The sequence below is a fragment of the Talpa occidentalis genome, unplaced genomic scaffold (genome assembly GCF_014898055.3).
Source record: "Talpa occidentalis isolate TD23 unplaced genomic scaffold, MPIMG_talOcc4v2.1 talOcc4.2, whole genome shotgun sequence".
NCBI lineage: Eukaryota > Metazoa > Chordata > Mammalia > Eulipotyphla > Talpidae > Talpa > Talpa occidentalis.
Window position 1 is genome coordinate 81649137 of NW_023602073.1, and position 27840 is coordinate 81676976.

Sequence of the window (27840 nt, forward strand, 5' to 3'; positions counted from 1 at the left end):
CTGACCTGATACCCCAATGTTTTTTCCCCCTGCTTCCATCCCTTGATTTTCCTTGGATCTCATGTTTAAGATTCTCCCTATGTCCTTGTCCCTAAACCTGCCGGGGGCATCCTGGATTGCAGTCTCTTTGCCTTCCTGCATCCTTGGTGGTTTCTAGTTGCCCATGATCAGCTGATGTGCTGCTTGCATAGATACTCTAAATAGACAATCTAATGCATAATATTGTGACTCTGTGTGCCCATCAAGTATGAGTCATTTTGTCTACTCACCTGTTACAAATATATATGTACATATATGTATAGTTATAATCTTGAGGGATTATTTCACCTTTAGCATATACAGTAGAACAAATATAGCATATACAGTATATTTTGGATAATATCATTACACTTACTCAATTTCATTTCCATATGATGACTTAACTAGGAGACTATGAAATAGACTCTTAGTTCACAGGGCACTGTATATGGTGTCTGTGTCTTAGTCTATAATCTCTGTATTTGTTTATGTCAGAAATGCAGATGTTGGCAAAATGCATTGAGGCTGAAAAGTAATACAAAAAAGTACCCTGAAAAAAATACACAAGACCCATATTTTGAATCCTTTTTGGATTTTTACCTACTTAAATACTTAGTCTGTCTCTTTGGGATGAATTTCCCTGGTGGAGAGTCTTCTTTCTGAATGTATTGTCTTCTGTCATCTCTCATCTGCTGTCTTACTCTTCTTCCTATATAGTCTGTCACCAATTTTTTAACCTTGACTTCATCCCATTTAATTCTATGCCCTGTGATCTTATTTTTCCCCCTAAAGTTTCTCTTTTCACTAGAACTAATGATTCACAAATGTATATCTTTTGCACTTTATATTTGTAGTTATAATACTTCCTGGGCCTCTTAATCTATGATAGTTCCCCATACCCGAATAAAACTAAACTTATATCTTCTTTCTCAACACTGCTCTTTCTTCTGTGCTGTCCATCATGGTTCTGTACATCACCATCCTAAGTTACCTGCGCTAAGAACAAAATAAAATATCTGATGCTATGCTTTCCCGCTGTGTAGTTTGTCGCCATGTCATGTCCTTTCCCTGAACCAAAGTACCACCAGGTCTGGCCTCAAGGAATGAGACAGATTACCTTCTGGCTTCCCTTTATTCACCCTTACTCTCCTGCACTGTTTTTCTCTCAGCAGACAAGTTAGATTTTTATTTTTAATGAAATATGTAAAACCATTGGGGGAATCAAGGCCTCACTGTATCTGATCCTTGCCCATCTTTTTCATACTCTATTAATATTGAACCCCACCCCCACCACCTCCGCCATTTCCTTCAGCTCCCTATTCAGTACCACTCAAGCTATATTGATTTTCTTTGTGTTTGTTAGACTTGTCCAGACTGCTTCTTCTACCCAGGGATTTTGTACTCTCTTGTCCCAATTTTTTTATTAACTTTCTTTCTCAAGTTCCCCACAGCTTTCTCCTTCTCATCACTTTGTCCTTAGCCTAAAGTTCACCTGCTTACCCTGCAATAAATAAAGCAGTCTTATAGTCACTCTATCTCCATCACTTATTTTACTGTTGTGTCATCATCTGTAATCAACCCATTCTTTAACTTAGTTTATTGTCTCTCTTTAGCTACTGAATATAAACTGTGAGCATAAGAACCCTCATGTGTCCTGCTCACTGTTGTATCCCCAGCATAGAATAGTGCTAGGTATACAATGTCCAATAAATACTTCTCAATAAGGAGACATGTTTTAGCTTCTCAAGTATTATCCAGGTATTTCCTTACCTTTCCATTCCCACATCTGCTGCTCTCCATTAGGCCTTGATAATTACACTCTGGGAATATTAATAAGGCTTCATAGTGATGGCCCTTTTTCTTGTCAAAGTCTCCTTTACCTTGCTGCCTGGGTAATATTTTTTAAAAGATTTATTTATTTATACATACAAGAACTGGGGGACATGCCAGAGGTGTAGGGGTGAGAAGACCTACCAGAGACAGAGTAGGGAACAGAACAGGCAGACTGACTGAAATATAACTGCTGAGGGGAGCAGTGGGTGAGTCAGGAGAGGTCTGCTGCGCCATTCAGGTAGCTCCCTGGCTGGGGATCAAACTCATGCCACAGTGGCTGCGGATTGCTTCATAGGTTGTGTCTTAACCCCTTGTACCACCAGGGAGGCCCTGGGTAATATTTTTGAGCCCTCCTTATGTCATTCTTCGGCTGAGAAAAACAGCACTTTCACCATCAAATGCACTCTAATTGGGCAGGGTTGTGGTAATAGGGAGGATTAATTGTGTTTACAAAGAATGAGCTATTTTTATGGAAGAGGAGGCCTTTGTTAGTTCTGGGTCTAAGCCTGAAGATCAGGGTTGATAATCATAACTTCTCTCTACTAACTAGGCCTGCATCTTCTCAAAAGTATGTATCTGTTCTTAGGATGGTCTTGAGACTTCAGAATGGCCTTGAAATAGGAAGTGTTTGTCGCAATGTTTACTCAATATAACCAATTCTCTTACCTGTAAAAATAAGTGTGAAGGCTCCTTCCCTGGATATAATGAGAATCCTGGAAGTATTGGGTATATCACAGAGAAGGGCACTGAGTTAGGAGGTGGCAAAGGAGGTGGAAGCAATTTATAGTTTTGTTTTTTTTTTATTCCCTCAAACTTAACCCATTACCTTATATATAGCAAGTGTACCATCAATTCATTTGAATTATTTAAGTTTTTGCACTTCCCTGTGCACTTCAGGGCACAAGAATGAACAAAAGTAAAAATAATTCCTGTTATAGGCCGGTGGAGGAAAAAGTCCTAAATTGATCACATAGGAATAAATCAAAACTAAAAATTGTTACATACTTCAAAAGAAGACTACATTATGCAGCACAATTTTGCATGTCTGTCACCGTATATGTAGGTGCTATATAAATGACTGGCTGGCCTGGTTTACTATCTTCTTTTTTTAGGTAAGGGTGAAGGAGCAATTATTCCTCCTTGGATAAATACATGGCAGTTTTGCTCATTTGCTCATGCAGCATGTGGAGGTGGAGTCAGAGAATGTCATGTGAATTCAGCCTGTCTTTGTGGGAAAGCTGATATTTCAATACAAAGGCCTCTTATGGTAGATTCCACCTCTTCCTTCACATTGTATTTTCCTGATTGATTGCATCTATAAACTGGCATTTTCCTTTTACATGGATTTTTTTTTTTGTCAAGCATGAATGACAAAAATTGGTAAATGAAAAATAAAAGTATTTACTGATTAAAATCAGGTAAAAAAGTGAAAATATGCCAACCCAATGCATTTAGGTGGTGGTGGTGATTAGGTTAGTTTCAATGAGAAGGACAAGGAAATTAAGAATGGCAAACAGAGCAATGGAAGAAACGGAACAGCATTACATGGGTCCAAAAGCTAAGCAGAAATGAGTTTGGGATGCATGAGGAAGTGTGATGACCCTGGACCATAGGGGGTATAGGGAAAGACAACTTATGGTAGAGTTGGAGAGATGGGAAGAAACTACACTGGATATGACTTTGCAGCCACAACTGAGACCTGGATTGGAGAACCAGTACTCTGTCCTCTGCTGTGTCTTTATCTGAATGACTCACCCCTGCTTCCTTGTTTAATCTTTAAGGCTTTCTTATGCCATATCTCCCAACCCCATATTTCTAGTCAGGGCCACCACAATTCCCTCAAACTATCAGCTCTACCATATTATTAACTTTTTTTTTCCTTCTGAGTTTTCTTTGCCTTTCAGCATCCAAGTATTTTCTTGTGCCGTGACTCGGATGTCTCAAATCACTAGCCTACTTTACTAGTCTCTTTTTGTAAGAAATTCAGCAAAAAAGCTAAAATGCCAAGACATTTCTCAGTATATTTAGAGAAAATCATATATAATCCATGAAAAATATGTCAAATGGAAGTCAGTCAGAACAAAGAATTTACCACTTTTCATTAAACAGAGTTTCTTTTCTGTCTCACACCTCCAAATACCTGCACTTTGAATGTGGTAGAAGCAAATATGTTTCTGTTTATAGCATAACATTTACTGCCCTGATTTTTATAATACCCCCTGCAAGGGAAAAGCCAAAAGGCATGCCTCTTTTGACCTTTATGTTCCACAACTGTTTGGTACAGTCCTCTTTACATAGTAGGTATCTAATAATAATGACACTGAAGGCCCCTCCAGCAGAGTATATTCTTAGGAATAAAGAGATTTCTGCTGAACAAATTATAGGTCCTGAAGTTAATGGTGACTCAGTTCTGTGCTGTACGTATTTCCCAGAGAAGAGACTATAAAAGAGGAAAGGAGAATGTTCCTGGTTATAAAAGTCTGTATCAACATTATAGGTGCATATTTGCCATAATATGGCTGTAAATACTTATGCAACCAGCCATAAAAATGATACAAAGGGAATAAAATCATAAAACCACTATATATTGAGCACTTACCAAGTGTCAGATACTATGCTAAAAATTAGCTATCAGGTTCATGACAGTGCTGCTAGGCGAGTAGTATCATTCATATCTTAAAGTTTAGAGAGTAAGGTTTAGGTGGGTACCATTAGTGCAGAACCACACAGTTACAATATTTCACTTCTTCCCTCATGTGTCATTCTTCCTCAACTGAGGTACCCATGACCACCACCACAGACCTTTGTGTTCTTCCTGCCCATTTTAACCCCTTCTCCTCCCCTGCTGTATGCCTCAGACCTATGCTTTGCCTGCAAGTTTTGTCTTTTTCCTGATGCTTTGTTTGGTTTCCCTGTATTTCCCCTATAAATGAGGCTGTCCGATATTTTTCTTTTTCCTTCTGACTTATTTCACTTAGCATAATACCTTCTAGCTCTACCCATGTTGCCGTAAATGGCATGAGTTTGTCTTTTTTGATTGCTGAGTACTATTCCATTGTGAATATATACCATATCTTCTCAATCCATTCATCTATTTTCAAATAGACTTTAAAATAAAAACTGTAATAAGGTACAAAGAAGGGCATTGCATAATGATAAAAGAGTTGATTGTCTTAGAGGTTATAACATTTGGAAGTTTTTATGTACCTGACATAGAAACAAATAATGCAAATGTTAACATATGTAAAGGGAAAAATAAATAGCAATCCAATAATATTCATTGACTTTAATACCCAATATATCAAGGAATAGATCATCTTGACAGAAAATCAAATAGGAAATATCAGCCTTAAACGACATAATATACCAGATAGTTTGAACAGATGCAGAACATTCCATTCTAAACAGAATACAGATTTCGCAAGTACACAAGGGAAAAATCTCCAGGATAGATCACATGTTAATTCACAAAACAAGTCTTAATAAATTTAAGAAGAATGAAGGATAAATAAAAAAAATCCTGAGATAAAATTGGTTATAGCATAACAAATATCAGGGAATTCAATAAATTCTTTCTGTATATGTGTATGTATGTGCGCACGCATGTGGGTATAAGCAGCCTTACTTTGCATTTTAAAGGAACTAGAAAAAGAGGGACAAAGTTCAAAATTAGAAGAAAAACAGGGCCTCCCCGGTGGCGCAGCGGTTGAGCGCTGGGTTGCGAAGCTGCCTGCAGCCTCTGCAGTGCCCGTTCGATCCCCGGCTGCTCCCCGGCCACCAGAGGAGGGTCCCACATGGCGTGCAGACCTCTCCTGCCGCCCGCTGCTCCCCTCAGCAGTGTACTTCGGTCCTTCTGCCTGCTCTGCTCCCCGCTCTGGCTCTGGTGATTTCTCTCACCCTCCCACGCTTCTGACTGTACCCAGTGCTTGTATAAATAAATAAATTAAATAAATAAATAAATAAATAAATAAATAAATAAATAAATAAATAAATGAAATAAAAGACAGACAAAACAAAGATCAGAATGGAAGTAAATGCAGTGGAGACTAAAAAGGTCATTGAAAATGATTGGTAATCTAAAAACAGATTCTTTGCAAAGAAAAAAAAAATAGCTACACCCTTACTATATTCAATGGAATAAAGAGAGAGAACCCAAATAAAATAAAGAATGAAAGAGGAGGTGTTATAATTGATACCGCGGAAATAAAGAGGTTCATAAAAGACCATTATAAACAATTATATGCCAACAAATTGGACAGTCTAGAAGAAATGGATAAATTCCTGATAACATGCAGCCTTCCAAGAATGAGTTATGAAAAAATATTTAAAAAACACATTATTGGTGTGGAGATTGACTCAGAAATCAGAACTTCTCAACAAAGAAAAGCCCAGCACCAGATGGTTTCACTGTGAATTCTATTAAACATTCAAAAAAGAGTTAATAACAAACTTTGTCAAACTCTTCCAAAAAACAGAAGAGGTGGGAACACTTCCAAACTCACTTGATGAGGCTGGCATTACCTAGTACCAAAAACAGAAAAAGATACCACAGGAAAAGAAAGTCACCAACCTATTTCAATGATGAAGAGAGAATCAAAAATTTCGATAAAGTATTAGTAAATCAAATTCAACAATACTTTAAGAGGACCATATACCATGATCAAGATAGATTTATTATGAAATAATAATTCAATATCTGAAAATCTGTCATGATACACTATGTTAGCAAAGTATCATTTTTGATCAAAGCACAGTTGATCATTTCCAAATCCAATCAACAAGGAAATAGAATGGGAAACATATTATCTACAACATTTCCATGCTGATTTTGTAAAATCTGATTTATTGGCCTTGGAAAGTGGTACAATATATTTCCATTACTCTGTTTGCTAGATTGAATTATATTTTAATAATTTTGTTAGCACACAATTGAGAAGTACCCAGGAACCACAACACTTATGTGCTGTATCGTAGAGTAATGCAGTCTGCCACATAAAGGCAAAGGTAAACTCTTAGAATGAAAGAACTTTAATTTAAATAATGTACATAGAGAGGAAAGAGAATAGAGGCAAAAGTTTTCCAATAAAACACCCAAAATTAACTACCCGCTCCTGGGTAAATGCCTAGACAAAATGGGTTGATTCACAGTGCAGCTACCAAGGCCCATGTCTAAGACACCTTCTAGCTGAAAACCACAGGAAGGGGTCAAAAAGGGACCAGGCAAATCTGGAACAAAGGAGCAAAATCAAAGAACAAGATAATAGCTGCCACTGTCAGCCTCTCCACATGTCTCTCTCCCACACGTGTTCTTCAGGTCTCCTACCCTGCAATTCCAGGATGCAAGTTGGGCTGCAGAAGCAAGCTGCCTTCTAGATTACAATTTCACCTGGCAGCTCAGCTCCGCCTCTCATTCCCAGTAGCTCCCCTGCTTAGGATGTCCATGGCATGCTAGGACTTGTAATCCAAGGCAGCTACATGTAAATGGGGGTGTGGAAGGGTGGCAGGAAAAGTGATGCATGTTCACTTTGCTGTGATGCTCCTTCCCGTTTCATAGAGGTGCCTCTAGCAATTTGTGTTTTAAGTTATGCTGCTTGTTGATTTAAAAAAAAAACTGAGCTCTGAATTTATCATTTCAATCAAGGAATTATGTGTGCTTACTGGCCTTTATATGCAATGCAGAGTCTGACCCACTGTCAGTAAAAACATGCTTTATGAAATGTTTTCTCAGAAATGGAGACGCATTTGCACAAATTGCTTCTCATTGTATTGTTGTCTCTTGTTAGCAGCAGCATGCATTTTGTATGAAAGTTGCCATGAGTTAGGCTGCAGACCAAGGTCATGGACCTCAGCACAGCTAACTGGCATGTATAGGGATGAAAGCTGAAACTTTTGCCTCATTAGCAACATGTCCCCTACTGAGTTAACCAGCCACAGGCAATTGAAGCACTCCGAAGGTTAATTCTTTCTGCCCATAGGTAGAGTTACAGCTCAATGGACTAAGCCCTTAAAATGTTATCACTCCAACCAGGAAATTTTGAGTGGAAAAAATGGCTGGTAGTTCAAAAAGGTTAAATGAATTGAAAATTGGTCTAAAACAGGCCTGCAATTTTTTCAAGTGTTCCATAAAATATTCTGTAACTTTTATAGAGGTTATGACTCAAAACATGTTTCAACCATGTGATTGCCAGGAACGATTAAAATAAATAGCACAAATAGGGCAATTAAATATAGATACTAACAGCTTTAAACCACAAGAGAAGAGGAAATGAAAGCAGCTTTGTTTTTCGTGGAAAAACACATAGGTGAAATTATTTGGAATTAGAATAAAGACCTGTTTTGAAAAACTAGATAGGGAAGAAGACTGATGAGGCTAAAAATTATGATTCCGCCCCCCCTCCCCCCGTCAAGGGTGTCCTGTCATAAGCTAGTTTATCAGTATGAAGAAGTGCCCTTGATACACTGTATACAGACCAGTAAAAAGACATGGATTCTGGGGACACAACCAGGGACTACCATCTCCAGAGCTTTGGACAAAGGCTTCCCTTCACACTTCTTAGGTCTCCTGTGGCCCCACTCCCAGGTCACTGCTCATCCTCAGCAGGCACCCAGGTTTTCCTCTACTGGCTTCTATGTCTTGAGACAGCATAGTGTGAGAGGATTCGGATTCTCTCTGGTAAAAATCCCTCAGGTGGAGACATGAGCATGAGCACACTAAACCCATGTAAGCTCCAGTCTCTGCCAATGAGTATGTGGGAAATAGAAGAAGTAAATGAATGCCAAAATTGCACCTGTCTGCATCAAAACAAAACCAAAAACTCATTTTGAGTAGTTTTAGACTAAGGTAAATCCAACAGGTCTTCAACAGTTGCTTAGGGAAAGGGAAATGGCAAGGATTTGGAACTTCAATAGAAACACGTTATTATGTCTATGCACACCCCAGTGTTGACTTGTTGACTAATGACAGAGAAATATATAATAATGATTTGAAAATGACTAGATTTACTAAGCACTTACGTGCTTTATGCCACGTAATTGGAAAAGGTGATGCAATCTTTGCTGTAAGTACTTAAAAAAAATTGAAGTAAAATTGCTAGGATGGACAGAGCCAGATCCAACTGAGGAATCCTATTACACCTTTGCCCACTATCATGCTCTCCTAGATATGTATTGTTAGCAATAATAACTCACAATTAACTGGATAACTTGTAATAAGGCAAACACAGGAATCTATTGCAAAAGGGAAAAAACTTATTGTAAGGAATAATTATGCAATGGTATGACAGAATAGAATGTAGAGATTACAAAGGAACAAATCTTTGTAAGTGAAAATAAATATTTTATCTATTCTAATTTCTTTTGAGGTGTACATTGAGAATTCATGGTAGAAATCCTGAAATTATGATGCTGAGAAAGGGTCCTCAGAGATCTTCTAGAATAATATGATAGAGTCATAAAACAATATTGCAAAATGTTTATGATCTTACCACATAATTAGTTCAAATGCATATTAATAAAAAGTATGTTCTTCCATGTAACATTAAACATTTTATCTAATTGAATTTGCAGAACTTCTTTCAAATAGTTAGCAACCTTCTGGATGAAGAAAACAAGGAAAAGTGGGAAGATGCGCAACAGGTAAGGATGAAGTTACTGCAAAATTTGAAATAAACTTTGAAATAAGGGTTCAAAATATGTAAAGAAATGAATGGTGTACTATTCCAAAAACATAAAAGTAATTTTTAAAAGTCATAATAAATGATATATTTATTATAAAGAAAGCAAATTATATCTTTATCATATCAATCTATAGAATGAGTGATCTTTATAGTAATGCATAATAATTATATGCTTTACCAATCAGTTGTTTTCCTGTGTCACTACATATTATGGGGAAAGCAGAAAATCTAAATGCATATATTGCAAACAGAACTGCAGGGTATTAAGTAGTAAAATAACTGGCATTCCTATGATCCGGATTACATATATAGATGATCATTTTTATTTAAAGTCAAAAGTTGTATAAAAAAAGTTCTAAAAAATGTGTATTCTGATTTTTCACTTCTTGTTATGCATGATCAGTGTAGCAAGTGCCTTATTAGATGTATTGTTTTAAAAGTATTGCTATATTAAAAAACATGTGGTTAGTGATATTTTTCTAAATTACAGAAAAAATGAGTTAGAGGTTAAGAAAGAGAATAAGTATTTTTTTTAGAATTATGTGCATATTTACCTGAATGTTAAACTGTAAGTTTTCTACTTGACCCTTGTTAAAAATTTCAAGAGAATAAAGCGTCTTGAAAGTAAGAATGGCTGTTTACTGAGGTTCAGGTGAAACATTTATCCCTTTTTTTTTTTCCTTTCTAATCATATTCTGGACCTTCAGGAAGAAAGCATGCCCTTTATTTCTATTATGCTGGGAACTCTAAAAATAGTCCAGTGTGGGTCCACCTCATTATCAGGGACAAATTTTGTGCTTCTGGCCATAGCAAGAAAAAAATTCTCTCCTTCATTAAAGACCCTGAATCTATCTTTTTATACCAGCTTGATTTATATATTTGTCCTTGACTTTTCTCTAGAGGAGAACCTCATTCACTCACTATGAGTCTTTCCTTAGAGTACAGCTGCAGAGGCAAAGCACATCTTTCCAGAATGCTGGAGACTATTAATTACAGATATATTTAGACCAAATGTATAATACCCTGTTTAAAACAAGATTGCAATTCATCAGATGGCATATTTACCTTGTGGTCCCAACTGAAACAAATAATGAATGGTGGTAGAACTTCTCATCAATGAAAATCCTGCTCAGTAGTCCACCTGCTCAGTAGTTTTGAGTTGTCTATATTATCTTTTGAATAGTTTTTCAATAGTAATGATGTTTATTACATTTATAAGAAAAAACTACAGCCATTTTTTAGCTTTTGCTATTAAGTGTTGTCATAATGCAACGATATTGTAAACAAGTCTTCAAGTTTGTGGCACAAAGAAGTGACCACAAAAATAAAAGCTGTTTAGTGTATCTACAAGAGATCATCTCTCCTGGGTTCCCTTACCTTATTTTAGAGGAATAGCTGCAACAAAGTACAGTATAAATTAACATAGCTCTAGGCACATTTGGAAAATTAGCTGAGTGATGTGGTTAATATTGACATCAGAGATTTTTGATAACTGAATTTAAGCTTTAAACAATAGTCATTTCAGAACTTGTTAGCTACGCATCAGCCCAGTTATGAAGGATCAACATATGTTTAGCTTAATCATACGATTAAAACTATACTAAATTGAAAAAAAAAAGGACCATATTTACATGGCACTATTTTATACACCATCATTTTGATTGGAATTGATAGATCCATTTCAGTTAAGACAGGCATTTCTGTCATGATATTCTGTGGTGTATTTCCTTGTTATACTGAAAATCCATATGCTGTCCATACAGCAGGAGTGTAGAAACTACAGCTAGTAAACCAAATCTAACCTGACACCAGCTTTGTAAGGCAAGTTTTGGAATATAACCACACCCATTCTTTTACATATCAGCCAAAATATACTGCTTTGGTACATTAAGGGCAAAGATGTGTTGTTCCAGCAGAGACCTCTTTACCCACAAACCTTAAAATATTGGTTGTGAGGCCTTTTGCAGAAAAATATTCGCAACCCCTGCTCTGTAACATTTTTTACTACTTTAAATACAACAGTCATCATCATCTTCTCATCTGGTCAACCTAGTAAACATCTCCATAAAGGCAGAATAGAAGGAAAAGTTTTATTATTAAATAAGCATGAAAAAAATGGGAAACATATTATAGGCAACTGCTAAGAGGTTGCAAGGACAGAAAGAAATATTATCTTTTTAAGAGGTGGCATGCAGTGCGTATGTGTATAAAACAGTAACTAATCCTCAAATAAGAGGACTTGATAACACCGTATGTCACTTGTAGTGAGTGCATCCTAAATTCACTAGGTAATTGTTGTGACCATCTTGCTACTTAATTGGCTTTATTCAAAGAAAAAATAAGTTTCTTAGATCTTAATAACAAGGTAATTTGGCAGCTTAGAGTGAGAAGCCCACTGAAGTTCAGCTCTTACCCACAAAAACTGCGACAGACAGAAACACTGTGTTCTTAATGATTACATTTCAAACAGAGACATTCCTGGGTTTTTAAGCTGTTAAGAGGTGATTAATTTTATAAATATTTACATACTTTTCAAAGAGGCAGCAAAAGTGTTAACCATTACTGCTATTCCAAAGTAAATCTCTAAGAAAAGAGACGGGAAGGTTGTTTATTTTCATCAGGGAGAATTAAGCTTCTTATTTTTAATTTGTATTTCCCCTTCAACACATAAACTCTTATACTTCTATACCTATATAAAAACAGCAGGGAAAAATATGGTAGTAGCAGGAAGTTTTGAGCTGAGGGAAATTTCAGACACGTTGGAATGGGGATGATGAACTTTCAGAATTCATATTTCATGACTTTTACTTTCTGAAGTAAAAATGTCACAGCTATCTATGCCATCCATTCTATATGTAACATCCACCGTTCATGTTCAGATATATGGGAGTAAGTCTGGTACACACAGCCACAAGCTCCTGTAAGATCTGGTCACTGTGCCACTACCTGCCTGGCCCCACCCAACATGTCTTCCTCTTACTCCTTTCACCTTCCAGCTCTTACTGTTAGCTTTTCTGTTCATCAGCGTGCCTCTATCCCTTCTGTACTTGCCTTTGCAAGTACAGTGCCACTAAAACTCTCTAAACCATTTAATTTTTTCATGGCTAGAAGCTTCAGTGGTGCTGAATGGCTAAAGGAAATGAAACTAACTTCAAAAAGACTTCCTGCTTTAATATGGTTCTGTATGGCAGGCTGACTTTATAAGCATTGTGTGTACACATGCTGAAGTTCACTTGAACTTTTCAATGACTTTCATGTTCCACATAGTGTGAGGTTTTGCCAGAATTATGTCATTCACCTGGTATGTGAGGTGCCATGATTTTGCATTTGGTTTCTATACATGCACATGTGATTACCTACATTAGAACTATTACAGTGACCCTAAAATGTTCATGCATTATTATCCATACAGTGGCTCATATAATCATCAGAAATAAATGTCTCTTTCAAGATATCCAGTTATTATTCAGTAGACCTAATAGTTTGTAAATAGCATCATGGTGGCAATAACTGCTTTTTTCCCCCAGTATTTGTCATATACTAAAAAATGTTAAAACGCCCAAAACATTTCAGTGTTTGTTCTATGTTATCTTTAAGTGAGGGGAATAACTTATTAAAAGTAAAGGCATGCTATTTCTAAATAGACAATCTGTTAGATATTTTGAGTTTCCTTAGATTTATGAAGGATTAATCACTGCATCATATCACTTCCAAAGTTCTTGCTGTGTGACACCTGGTGTCATTCCAACTACTAGTTTAAAAAAATACAGCTGTTGCTTGTTGTAGAAATTTCTCCAAATAAACTGAGTTTATTTATGGCATCATTATGAAGGTTTTTAGAAGTTTCAGTTATATGACATTATTTAGACTTTTTATTCCATTTGATTTTTATTTTTGTAGATTTATCCAGGCTCCATAGAGTTAATGCAGGTGATTGAAGATTTTATACACATTGTTGGAATGGGGATGATGGACTTTCAGAATTCATACTTAATGACTGGAAATGTAGGTAAGAAATAGGATTTTTCCCAAAATCTTACTGAAATTTAAAAAAAGTGCAAGTATCTGCGTCATGTATTTCTAAGTTATAATATCCATTGTTCATATTTTTAATTATATGTGAATAATGTATTATGGATGCTTGGTATCTGATTTTTTTCAACACACACATGTGTTCATGCATCTTCATGCATATGTATGAATCCATATTGGCCAACTTATGCTTATCTGCAAAGGAAAATATGTGATTCTTTTTCAATTTGTCAAATGTTCAATGCTAGTGTACTTTAAAAAGTGAGTCTTCTTAATTCTCCATATTCTAGTGTACTTTAAAAGTGACTCTTCTTCATCCTCCATATGTTGTTTCTGAGGATGTCCAGTTACTTTCTTGCTAGGTGTCCCAGGGAAGTTGAATCTGGGTGTGTTGTGGAACACTTCAAAATACTTTTAAGATGCTGCTGCTGCATTTTTCCTGAGTAACTTCCAGGACACAGTGACTCTATCAGGTCTCCCTGCAGTGAATTCTATAACGCTACAGTGCATAAAGTGAAAACATATTTCTTCCATTAGATGCTCTTAATTTTGTTTTGAATATAGAAGAATTAGAAGAGAAGCAAAACCTACACATTTTTTTACACTGCCACAAAAATAATTATATTAACCTAATAGCATACTTCTCTTTGTAGTTAAAAATGACAAGAATGAAGAAATAGTTTTCTTACCTGTTATATGCATTGAATTGATATAGGTTTGCTATTTTCTCAGTTCTTTAAAACTAGCTCTCATGATGTTACTGTGATTTCAAAGGATTTTCTTTCATGTAGTCTTCCCATAAAGACTGCTAAACCAAATCAATATGTTTTAAATAATTATATACTACCTCATACTCTTACTAATGAGATGTTTATGCTTTAGTTTCTGGATGAGGAAGAAAACTATTTTGGTGGTGGAAGTGGGGGTGAACTAAAGAATTCAATAAGAACAGAACTTTTTTTTATTAAATATTTTACATTTGTTTTCTTCTGAATATCTTTTAGTCCACAGAGACTAATTTGATTTGAAGATATCTTCCACCAGCATGACCTCAAATTGTGATGGGTAATAGCTGACTGCCATTAATACTCTTCAGTTGAGGAAAGCCTATCTAATAGAATCCTCAAAGGTGTGGAAATATTCCCATGCTCATTTACCATTGTCATGCAGCCTACAACCTTACCAGTTAGATTTAGGTCTTCACCCACTTTCTAAGCAAGTTGGAGGGCTCAGACTTTTCCACAGGGTGGGTCGGTGTTCAACCACTGTGATAGTTCAGGAATGAGTTACTTCTTGCCAGGTGATGAGGGAAAAAAAAAGCGGGGGGGACTAAAAGTAATATCTTTGTTGAAGGATGAATTCACAAATCAGAAAATAATCCAGATTAAATATCCATTAAAATATCCAAAGTGGCTGGGCAAAGAGAGGAAAGATAAAATCTGTATGAAAAGAGCTAACATATGTGCTAGGAGTTTTGGTGCACAGGGAAGGAAGACCCTGGAAAGATTCTGGGGCTACTGGTCAATCATTATGGAACCAACCTCCTAGGGGTTTTATGACTTATTTGGTGGGGGGGAGCCATGAAAGCTGCTATACCACATTGAGCAGTTCACAAGTAATTTACTAGAAAAACTGAAGGGGGAACAAAGAGTTTTTTATTTTTATAAATGTTAACATTTAATTCTAAACAGCATTGCTAATTGAAAGCATTGTCAGATCAATATGTGACATTTCTTAAGATGTGTCTGGGAAAAATAAAAAAAACAAAAGTCTTTCTCACAGTCCAAGAAATTTAAATTGTGTTTTGAAGTAGACTGAATAACAGCATATCAAATTCTCTATAGAACTAGTATTATTTGTGGTGAAAATTTATTCCTCTTTAATTTTCTTTTCACTTACCCAAATGGTATATTTTAAAATTTAGCATATTATTTTTTGTATAAGATTATGTTCCAGTCTTCCTAAGTCCATTATTAGCTGATATCAATCTCTTTGTACTACATGACACACACATGCCCACACATCATGTAACTGATAGAGAATAGGTAGCTAAGAAAGTTTGCTTATTCCATCTGGTTATTTCCTAGAGCATGTTGGATTAAGACTACTTGAAAACATTCAAAAGATCATGTCTTTTAGAGAAATTACATTTTTAATAATGAGTTATTGAAGAAAAGAGAGTTGAGTAGTCAAAAATTAATATAAAGATAATAGAAGTTTAGAAGAAATCTTTGGAATCTCACCAATAACCTGTTATTTTTTTCCAACTTTAACTATAGTTTCTGAATTCCTGTTTTCTGGTTCATGGTTACATAGAATAACTCGGAAAAAGAGACAATGCTGTTAGAAATATATATCACAAACAGAGTAGATGAAATACTGAAACAATAAAGAAAAAGAAGTACTGAAAAAATACAGCAGACTATGAAGTTCATACTGTGGGAATAAACAACTCCTCACCTTTGAGAAATTAGTTCTAAGACTTAGGGCAATAATTTGTGTCTGAAATCATGGCCAAGATAAAAGTTTCTGTAAGTGTATTAAGGTGACAGGAAAATGAGTGACTATCTTAGATTTTCTTCAAAAATATTTCAAATGAAAAGGTTTGAATCGTCTTTTATCTGAAAAATGCCCCTACCTGTGTCTGCTTTTGATAAAGGAAATGCTCTTATGTGCTAAAAATCTATGAATATTTTGATATATATGCATATATGCCCATTTCTGGAGGGAGCATGTCCATAAATTTCATCAATTTCTCAAAGAACAGAAGATCTCAAAAAATTTAAAACAAGACTTGAAAAAAAAAAGATCTATGAACAAATATGTTCAACAAGTCAATGTATTTATAAAATGAACTGAACTCATATAAAATATTATTTTTATCCACAAATGATATGACATTCAAAATAGATACATAAAGATTATTACAGAAGAACATTTGCAAAAGACTAAATAATCCATTAAACAGTTTACTTAATTACTAAATGAATGAATATGAAAAAGTGATAAGCTGCAGAGTGATTTCAATGTTCTATTTGCCTCAGTTTACTGTAAGATTTTATTCTAAATGTTCTAAATTTACTGTATAGAAAATGCTTTTCTTTTTAGTGAAAAATGTATATTTTAAAATTTATATTTAAAGAAAATTTATTATTATCCACTAGGTCAAGGAGACCTGTCTTAACAGTATTTAATGAGTATTTTTCTTCAATCAAAATATCCTTTGAAGTGCTATATTCTGCTTTCTATAATTTCTCTCCGAACACTCTCTCTTTAACCTTACTGACCATCATTTCTTTCATCACTATGCTAAAATTCTTCTTGCAAAAACCTCTAGAAACTCCCAATGCCAAATTAATCATCATATTTCAATCACCATGTACTCTGTACCTTGTTAGCCACTCTCTTTCTTGAAATTATCTCTTCTTTATACATTTTTATATTTATTATAGTGTATAATAGAATTAAGGGGTAAATAGTATACACAATACTTGGAAACATTTAGACTTTTCAGCAACAGTAACATAAAACAAAAAAGATGAAGCATTGAAAAGGAAAATATATATATATATAGTTTGAGGCCCAGCTGTTTGCAGATCAAAAACAGAATAGAATATACGAGATCTATAATTTGAGTGATTGTGCATATGCATAGGTCTCCATTGTCCTAATGGTTTGTCTAGAGTTGCTGCGGCATTTTATGATTTTTTTTTTATTTAGTTAGTTGGTTCAGTTTTGGATTTAGAACTTGGCTTATATTCTTCTAGATGAATTCAAGGTGGATCAGTGATGTGTTACAGGTTGCTAGCTCACTGACTATGTTCAAATAAAAACAAAAAGCATGATTCAGGTTATCAAAATAAACCTTCTAACCGGCAAGGAGATTTAAGGGTAGTTAATGATATAAAATAATTACATAGATAAATAAAATACCAAGTACACTTTGATCTGTGTCATATAAACCAGATGTAACAAAGATTCATTCCAAGAGATGTTGTCCTGTGTAGACATTGAAGCATGGCTAGATTGCTGACATGAACAGTGTCAAGAAGTGATTACATTAAAGAACATTCTTGTTCCAAATCAACATAGAGATGTCAGCAATGAAATTGTATTTAGGGACTAACTGGTCTATTTTGATTTAAAAAAACATGTATGGAAGTATAGGGATTGAAATAAAATTGGAGAGGCAAGCTGAGGCATTGTTTGTGAGATATATGTGTATATATTGAGATATTCTGAAGAAAAGTGGGAGCTCTGAAGCTTGACCTGATTGATGTAAAACATTGTTTTAGCAGAAATACAATTTGTTGAAATTGAGAAAGACTTTAAGCCTGGAGACTAGAGGCTTTTTACAATAATCTACATAGGCGATAACATAGATTTAGTGGCAGTAAGAAGAATCAAAAAGTGGTTATAAATTTCATACTCAATATGAGGGGAGAAATGATAGTGTTCCATACCTGAATGAAGAGTCAGAAAGAAGAATTGGGATTGTATTTATTGAACATTGAGAGTGTCTTGCACGTAACAACATATAGTTGTAACTACACACTAAGTAAAACACTCACGTGAAAAAAAAATGTGGTCTTGGGCCTTAGTAGAGGAGTCAAATGTATGATATATACTTGGTAATCATCTACATAAAAGTGATAGTTGAAGTCATGAAAGTCTCCCCCACCCCCAACTATCAGGACAATAACAACAGAGAAAATATTTAAGGTGATGCCTATATCAAAAACAAACCCAAAACATGTAACTATGTTTGATGGTGAATGTTAACTAAACTTAATGTGGTGGTCACTTTGTAGTATATACAAAAATCAAATCATTCTTTATACACCTGAAAGTAACATATTGTTTAATGCCAATTATAACTCAATAAACTCTATATATGACTATGGTGAGATCTCCAGGGCAGGGCATATTATTACCTGAAAAAAAGTACATGTAGTAATAAACCAAATTAAGAAACATTTGTTGTATTCAAATAAAATTTAGACATTATACTGGAAAGAGCTTATGTATGTTATAGAATAAAAAATTAACACAGGGGGGAAGAAAAACAACAGAACCTCAACTGGTGTCAGAGCACACATGAATACCTTAGTTTAATATTAATTGCTAATAAATTCAAACTATTAAAAGTTAAGAAAAAATCATAAGTGATTACTAATGGTAGAATATGAAAGTTCTCCACAAGAAGTGCAGACACAATGTACAGTATTTGAATTTCTGAGATCTTTAGGTGATTTCAGTGAATTACAACCTTAGCATTTTGATACAATTATCTAGAAGGATGTCCTTTGCACAGATGGATGTTGCTACACCCACTTACAGCTAGCTATTTCACAACTGTTACTTAGAAACTATTGAAAGTTGACAATATCAGATAGAAAGGGAATATTTTTAGCTAATCTCAAAATACGATGTTATAATTATTAATTATAAGGAATTGCAAAAGTTACCACTCATGTTCTAAGAGATATAAGATTCTGAAAAACATAGTTTCAGTTTTCCAGTAATCCAATAAGGCCAGAGTCTTGAAAACATTCAAGTTAAGACACTTTTCTTTTCCAAGCCAAATACCACTGTTTATTCTTGGTTTAGAAATACAAAATACTGAGGTTTTCTCAATGAACATTCATTCTTCATATTTTCTGAAATTGAATCCAAATTCAATCGAAGAATGGCATAATACAATTTTGATACTGCCTTTCTCTCCATAATGCTGTCTCATCAACATCAAATCAAAATTATTTCTTACCCTCATTGGTAAATTTAATTGAGAAAATCTTACTCTTCAATTGAGAAACCACCCTTCAATCTGTTGATATAATTATAAACATAAAGTAACTTCTCTTTCTAGGCTTATTTTTTTTTCACTGTTTAGTTTTGTGATTCATACATCTCTATCACTTGTTTAACTTCCTTTCTTTAAAAATAAGACATTTATAGCTAGTTAACACCAAGCCTAACAAATACGTGAATTTCACATCTCTTTTTCTTTGTTTATATGTAGCACCTGACTTTTTTCAGTCAGCTAGACTTGAGTCTGAAAGTGTCAGATTCTACCTCCACCTCCTGGCTCTCTACCACTCTTTTTTGCTAGATATGCAAAAGAAGTAGTGTGTTTTTGTGTAGGTTATAAAGAAAAAAAAACTTTAAATACCTGTTTTTATAATAACTTCTTGATTCCCTTAAAAAAGCAAATAGGTAAAACATAGTTTTAAACCATGACTTGAAGTGAATTGCAGAAACAGGAGTTTTCATATTTTCTCATTTAATAGGAGTGATTTCATTGTATATTCTATATTTGCTTATTCCAAATGGTTTGGGGCTGGGAGTACTGGAGAGCTTATTATAAAAAAGCCATTATCAGATGTTTTTCTGGAGGCAAATAAGACCAAACACTCAGTAGATATAGATGGGCTCTCTTCCACCCAAGAGAACTTCCTTTTAGATGCTGCCTACTGTCAGTATAAAAATGGGTAATGGTTCATGGATTTAATAGATTTTTAAGAGGTCTTAGTAAATACACTCAGTAAATACATGCCAGGTTCTTCTGGATTTCTGAGGATGTCTGTGAAGAAATCAGCATCTGTCCTCTTGCTCTTATGAAACTTATGTTTTATAAGCAGAGACAGATGTCACATAAGTGCCATCTAACATGCCTAGTGGTTCTGAGTGATGTGAAGTGAAATAAAGCAGTCCATCAGAGTAAGGGCCTACATAGTAAAGAGAAGAGAGATTGGATGGTCACAGAAGACTTCTTATCAGAGAAGTGACACTTTAATATAGACCTGAATGTCTTAAGAGCAGGAAACAGTAATATGAAAGGACAGGGCATTTTGTACTTTGTACTTATACAAAGACAATGATGCATCCATGCACTTGACATAGGAGGGACACAAAGAGGCTAGTGGGCTTGGAGTGGCTAAGGCAGGGTTTATGGGAGAAGAAATCAGAAAAGGAATTGAGAGCCAACCTGTGACTCTTAAATACACGTCTGAAAATGATACAAAAGTACAGAAAGATTTGAATATAAAAATGACCTCATCTCATTAATGTACTAAAAGGATCATTCTAATGAGAGTGGAAAGTAATAGGATGTAGGGGGTAAGATGCATATAGGAAGACCAGTGGGATGTTTACTGTAATAGACAGATGAGAAAGCTTGGTAACTTGTACCAGATGCCAGTGGAGAGAGTAAGAACAGACCAGATGCTAGAAATGTTTTAATAGTGACCTGACAGTGTTTACTAATGGCTAAAAAGAATTTACTAATGGTTATAAAGAAAGGGCTCTGGGAATTGTCTCTACTACATTTCTAGGAGTCCACCTACGAAAAGAAGACAAGTTAATTGCCAAATCTGTAAACTATAAACAAATGTCAAAAACATACTTTGGTGACCATTTAAATGTTCCTAAATTTTAGATCCCAAACAGGCTTTTTTTATTTTTAAAAAATTTTATTGAGGGGCCTCCCTGGTGGTGCAGGCGGTTGAGCCAGTGCTATGAAGCTGTCTGCAACCTCTGCAGTGCGGGTTCAATCCCAGCCAGCTGTGGAGATACCCACATGGCGTGGCAGACCTCTCCTGTTTCGCTCACTGATCCCCTCAACAGTGTATTTCAGTCAGTCTGCCTGTTCTGTTCCCCACTTGTCTCTGGTGAATCCTCTCACCCTGCCACCCATCTGGCCTCTACCCCGGTTCTTGTATGCATGAATAAATAAATAAATAAATAAATAAATAAATAAATAAATAAATAAATTAAAAAATTTTATTGAGGCAAAATTGACATAACATTACATTTGGTTATATAACAATGCTTTAATATATGTATATGTTGCAAAATTATTAACACAATAAGTTAATATCACTGCTCATAGTTATAGTTTCTTATAACAAGAATGTTTAAGATCTATTCTCTTAGCCAGGTTCAAATATACAATATTGTTTAGTCACTATGCTGTTTATTATTTAAAATTATGATTATTGAGGTATGGTTGACTTACAACACTGTATATGTTTTAGGGGTACATGTTCAAACCACTACAAATGTATTTTATCACATCACACCCACCAGCAAAGTACCAGTACCATCCAGTACCATCCATTACAGTCAGTCCACCCTGTGCTCTTATCACTCTCACCTCTTCTGGCAATTTTGTACAATCAGAATACAAATATTTTGATTTTGCTTTTACTGTTCTTTTGCTTAATTTTTTATGTTCCACATATGAAAGAAATGCAGATAATCATCCATTATCTTTCTCCTTCTGTCTTATTTCACTTGGCATAATCCCCCCAGATACATCCATATTGTCACAAATGGCAAATTTTCCACTTTTTAAAATGGCTGCATAGTAGTCCATTGTGTATATATACCACATCTTCTTCATCCATATATTGTCATTGAGTCGAAGATGAATCCTTGCTCAAACTCTTTGAGTCCAGGACAAATCTATTTTATCATCTCAAGCAATCAGAATCTTGTCACGATTCTAACATCTGAATCATTGGCAAAAGCTGGAATGAAATTGATTAAAATAATTTTATAAAGCAGTAAGTCAGATTGAGCTTCCAGTTAACAAATGAAATAAATCTTGCTTTTCCTGCCAATTTTGTGTTTCTTCTGTTTATAAATCCATGGACCCTCAAGAATGAATGAACACTTAGGGTCAACCAAGTCCAGCTATAAACTGGTAAGCTCTATTCTACTTAGACCACTTTTTTATTTTTTTTAAATAAACGAAAGTTTATTATTTAACTTGGAAAGGTTTGTGTCAAGCACCTTTATCTCTATGGCTAAAAAAAAAGTTATTCTCAGTATTACTATTATTATTTGATCACGGTACCCTAATGTCCACATGCAGACAACATTCATGTTATCATGTTTCAAATTATCACTAGGCCTGTGTTCTTTTAGAAGTTAACTGGGGATAAAAAGAGTTTTATAGCATTTCCAGGTTTATCTAATCTATTTTATACAGCCAGACTCAAAGACACAATTATTCATGGAGTCATTGTTAGATAATGCATCTAATCCTTGAAAAACTCGAACTAGAAAACATTGCTACTAGCTGTTCTTTCTCTTTTTTTTTAAGGTTTATTTATTTATGCATATAAGAACCAGGGTACAGGCCAGAGGTGCGGGGGTTGAGAAGATTCACCAGAGAGAGTGGGGAACAGAACAGGTGGATCTAGTGAAATACACTGCTGAGGGGACCAGCGGGTGAGAAAGGAGAGGTTGGCTGTGCCATGTGGCACAGGGGTCAAACTCCTGCTACAGAGGCTGCAGACAGCTTCACAGTGCTGTGCTTCACCCCCTGGGCCACCAGGGAGGCCCAGGATAGATATTTTTTCTCATTTTGAGTAACCCAAAGGCCCTAATCCTTTCTTATGTTATCCCTGTTATGCCAGTTCCCACCTCTTCTTCTAAGGATTGCTTTGTTGTGAATCTCTCATATCTTTAACACCATTAACTTCTTTATCCTAGCTTAATTAATGTTAAGGAAATGAGTCAATTTTTTGCTACTTGGAATGCCTTTTTTCTTACAGTACCTTAATGTATATGCTATTTTGTTTTACATTTTAATGAATATTCCCTAGTATCCAAAGGGATTATTTTATAATTATAATAATTTACTTATAGTCCAAAGGATTATTTTCAGAAATGTCGTTTGAGTCCAAGGTATCACAAAGGGTTTTTTTGTTTTGTTTTGTTTCGTTTTATTCCTGAGTCTTTCCATGGAAAGATTTGGTAAAGCATTCCTTATGTTATGTAGCATTTTGCAAATTAATGCTTTTACAAATATTCCTGATACTATTTACAACTTTGCTACCAGAGTGTTAAGGGCACCCACACAATTTGTCCTACATCAGTGCTTCTCATTCAGAGTGGATGCATTTTTATCCCTTTGCATCTTAGTAATTGAAAGTTAAAGATTTGTTTCATTATCTTGCTCAGCCAACCAGACTTTAACCTACTTTTGTTACATAAAGAACTTCACTGTAGTTTTTTATATGACTCTAGGGAAATCTTACTCATTATTTTCTATTTCTACATCAAGGTACAATGACTTCTGACCTTTATTTTCCTTTTAGTAATACTCATCATGCATATCTATTTTATTTGAAAATTTAAAACTGTTTTTCTGGCTAATTGTATGTTTTTAAAAGATGCCTGAATTAGGCCTTTCATAAATCTGTTATAGCAGATGTCAATGAGTGACAATGTTGTGAATTTATTTGTTACTCATCCAGTTTCCATCCCTTCAGTAGCTGTCTAGTAAAAAATGTCTAAAGACCAAATCTTTGGCTCTAAGATCCATTATTTCATTTGTATTTTATATTTACTGGTAAAAAAAACTCAGGGTCTATAAGGAAATCAAAAGAGGTCAAATACTACTCAGTTGAAATGTCTAACAGAGAGTCACAGGAGAGCTCAGGGGCATTAGGAACACAAGCAGGAAAAGGTGACTTTGACAATAGCTATGAAGATCTATGAGAAAAGAATTTAATGCATGAAATGTATGTAGTAAAGATAACTAAGACATCTTGGTGCAGTTGACATGGATTGTGAAAGCTACCCTGAAATAGATATCCTCAAGAATCAAGATTTCTGGTGGAAATATAAGTGGGGGATTCTTGAATTTCTCACAAGTTAACACAGACTAAACCACATAATGATTTGAGTTTTCTTTAATTATTCTCATAAGGAATATGAACTTAGGCAAAAAAAAAAAAAAAAAGGCTACTCATGACTTTCATGCCCAGGAAGTTATGAAAGCAGCTCTGCATTGGCAGGGGGTGGGGGGGGGATTTGGGGGGCGGGTGTCAGTGCTTTGTCTCAGTTCAAAAGATTTGGAAGAGACCTACTGAAGGAAAGGCTTTCCGAGGTGTGACTAGCACCAGATCTTATGGGAACCTAAGTAGCCTCCTACTACCCTGGAGATCTTGTATCTGAAAGATGTTAAACTAATGGCACTTCCCAGAAAGATTTCATTTTTCTGTTTGAGATTAATTCCTTCAAATCTTGCAGACTTATACTTCTAAGCCAGACATGATCAAAATCTAAAGTCAACTGAAAACAAACAATAAGGGATGTTATAAAATGATGTTGCTGGTCTCCTTTGCTTTAAAAATTAGAATTTGAAGTTATTCAAATGGCACACTGCATGCCTTGTTTTTAATCTTGCTGTTCAACTGAATTAGAGGGATGTCGCTTCAAGTCTGTGTGAATATGAAAAACAATTGCATTTTAACTGTCTCTATGGCGATGATTGCTTATCTCTATGGCAATAGTGGTCTGCTTCTGTAACAATAACCAGTGAAGAGTTTTTTTCTCTTTTGGCACTGATTTTTTCATTTTTTCTATTTTTATGATTTTACTTTTTCAAAATTCTTATTTTATTTGGTGATGTTAAAAAACCTCTGCTAAATTATTCCTCTTTTCCATTGCTTCCTTAACTGCCTGATAAATACACAGGCTTTCATCTGAATTTGACAAATGAAAAATCTGCCTCAAATTAAAGACCAGTGCTCTTTATGTCAATGTAAGCAGGGATGTCATTGTGTATCCAGGAAAACATGCTGGTTTTGGAGCTAGATTTGGCTGCAAGCCTTGCCTGTATCTTGACTAACGAACCTCTGCAAGTTATTTCATCTCTAAATACCTCAGTTTGCTCCTATCGAAAGCATAGGTAATAACATATTCCCTGTAGAGTTATTGTAAAGATTAAAGATAATACATATTTAGCACCTGGCATACAAATAGAACCTCAGTAAGTGGTCGTGCATAAGGCCAAATGTGGGCTCAGCCACTGACTATGTGACTTTGGCGAGTAGCTCAGTCTCTCTTAGCCAGTCTGCCTTTCTAGGGAACTCCTAGAGTTCCTACCTAAATTTTATACCTATTTTTTTTTAAATTCTCAATAGTGCATTGTTTATTCACAATGCTCTAGAAATCAAAGCAGGATCCCAGACATCTAGGATGTAACTTAATCTAGAAAATGTGTGCTGTGTCTGTTAAAATGGCTTTGTTATGGAATTGTCTTCTGTAGTGTGATGTCACTACACAGCCACAACCATCTCAGTGGCGTTTGCACCTTGCTGCCTTGAAAACCTATACCTCTCTTCTTTGTATTTGTCGTTATTCAGAACCTTACTTTAATTTTATAATTTCTGCCTCTTAATACATAGGCCACCACTTTAATCTGGAAATTTTTATCAGTTATCACTCTAGAGTCATCAAATAATTTTGTGGTATTATTATAGTCCCCTGAATTCATAAAGGACTTTGTTCTCTTTTGTCCTTAGTGTCTTACATACAGTCATAAATGTTTTTCTGCATTTGTTACTTGAATTTTTCATAGGAATTTTACCTTTAGAAATGTAAATAATTACGTGGTTAATTTAATGTATTTTCTTTAATTTGGTCTTTGTTTTAAATTGTGGCATATAAATGAGAGAGCAAGTGTGATTAGTATGTTCATGTAGTTTGTTTTAAAACTATTTATCAGTGTTTGAACCTGAAATGCAGTTGTTTTTGACACCATTTAAAATTCCTATTATGAACACAGGGGAAGATTGGTGTGTTTTTCTTTTTAAGGTTACATCAAAGAAATATTTTTTTTAATGAAAGATAAACTGAATTGAGGATCCAATCATAATAAGATTTAAAGTATATAGAGCTTTGTATGCTGCACAGTATTTTTTCAAGAGTTCATAAGGGAATTATTTATAATAACTATATGTCTAAATATATTTTCTGAAATCAAATAAAATCTGATATATGGCCATTATTATTAGGATTCTAAAATGCAGTAGGAATACAGGGGATATAATTGAAACAAAGGTACTGAAACATTTTCTTTACCACTACTAGATGCTTCAGTAATCAACTTCAATATCCATTTGGGCTACTTTATTTTCCTTTGAAACATGCACTATTTCAAACTGCATAGAATCTGTCGCCATTATTTGAGAGCACTGATAGACTTCTCCCTTTTTTCTGTTTAGTTTCCTTTTTCTTTCTCCAAACTCATTGTGTAATTATTTCTCTTTTAACTTTCCCTACAGTCTTTCTTTCCTCATTTCCCTAAAAAGCAAAATATTTTATCAATGAGGATAACCTCTATCTTCTTTAAAATTTATTCTACAAATTTATAGTGTTCCAAAAATATAGCATATTAGAAATATGGACATTTTTTGGATATGGCATTTGTTTTTGTTTGTTTTCAAATGTCATTTTCTTAACAGAAAAGAAAATATATTAGTGTAATATAATTTAGACTGCATAAATGAAACAGTTATAATTGATTGGTAAATCATTTAAACTTCTATGATCTATTGTAATGAAATAGAGCACTCAGTTTAATCTTAAATGTGTGTTTTTATGAGCATGTTGGGGAGGGGAGAGTAGTAAATTATTGTTTGTTTGGGGATATTTTAAGATTTTTTGTTTTTGTGATCTAAAGACCAAAACTGGGCCTCCCTGGTGGCGCAGCGGTTGAGTGTTGGGTTGCGAAGCTGCCCACAGCCTCTGCAGTGCTGGTTCGATCCCCGGCCCCTGGGCGAGGCCCCCACATGGTGCACAGACCTCTCCTGCTGCCTGCTGCTCCCCTCAGCAGTGTATTTCCTCAGTCTGCCTGTTCTGCTCTCCGCTCTGGCTCTGGTGAATTCTCTCACCCTCCCGCGCTTCTGACTGTACCCAGTGCTTGTATAAATAAATAAATAAATAAATATTAAAAAAGAAAAATAAAGCCCAAAAGTGTTTGGATAGGAAAAAAATGATGTTCACAAATATAGAGCTGATGTGTTTATTTTTTTTTCAGCAGTCATTGTTTTGTTTGCTTATATTTCAACTGTAAATTCATAAATCTCTACTATAATGCCATGTGGATCTGAAATTTGTTTTTACAGCATAATGATCCAAAACCAATGTATAAAATGGTATTAATTGTACTTGTTTCAGAGTGTGTTGTGGGACTAAGTGAAGTAATTCACTAATGCTGGCACTTAAGTGCTCACTGAATGGTGTCTTATGTTACGCTATTTGTCTCTCATCTTTCTTCAAAGAACCACATTTGGTGAGACACACATGTCTAACTTTAATTCTCCCTATTTTTTTTTCCAAAGATTTATTTTATTTATTTATTTATTTATTTATTTATTTATTTATTTATTTATTTATTTATTTATTTATACAAGCACTGGGTACAGTCAGAAGCACGGGAGGGTGAGAGAAATCACCAGAGCCAGAGCGGGGAGCAGAG

General features: G+C 34.9%; 1 protein-coding gene across 4 annotated transcripts in view; it reads left to right on the forward strand.

Moving 5' to 3' along the window:
* The window catches only part of ADGRB3 (adhesion G protein-coupled receptor B3), a 685437-nt gene that overhangs the window by 340245 nt on the left and 317352 nt on the right, over positions 1-27840 (forward strand). For all 4 annotated transcript variants that reach the window (XM_054698910.1, XM_054698909.1, XM_054698911.1 and 1 more), the window contains 2 exons: positions 9418-9486; positions 13428-13536. In XM_054698910.1, coding sequence (XP_054554885.1) covers positions 9418-9486; positions 13428-13536 — 178 coding nt within the window. The remainder of the gene's footprint in view (positions 1-9417; positions 9487-13427; positions 13537-27840) is intronic.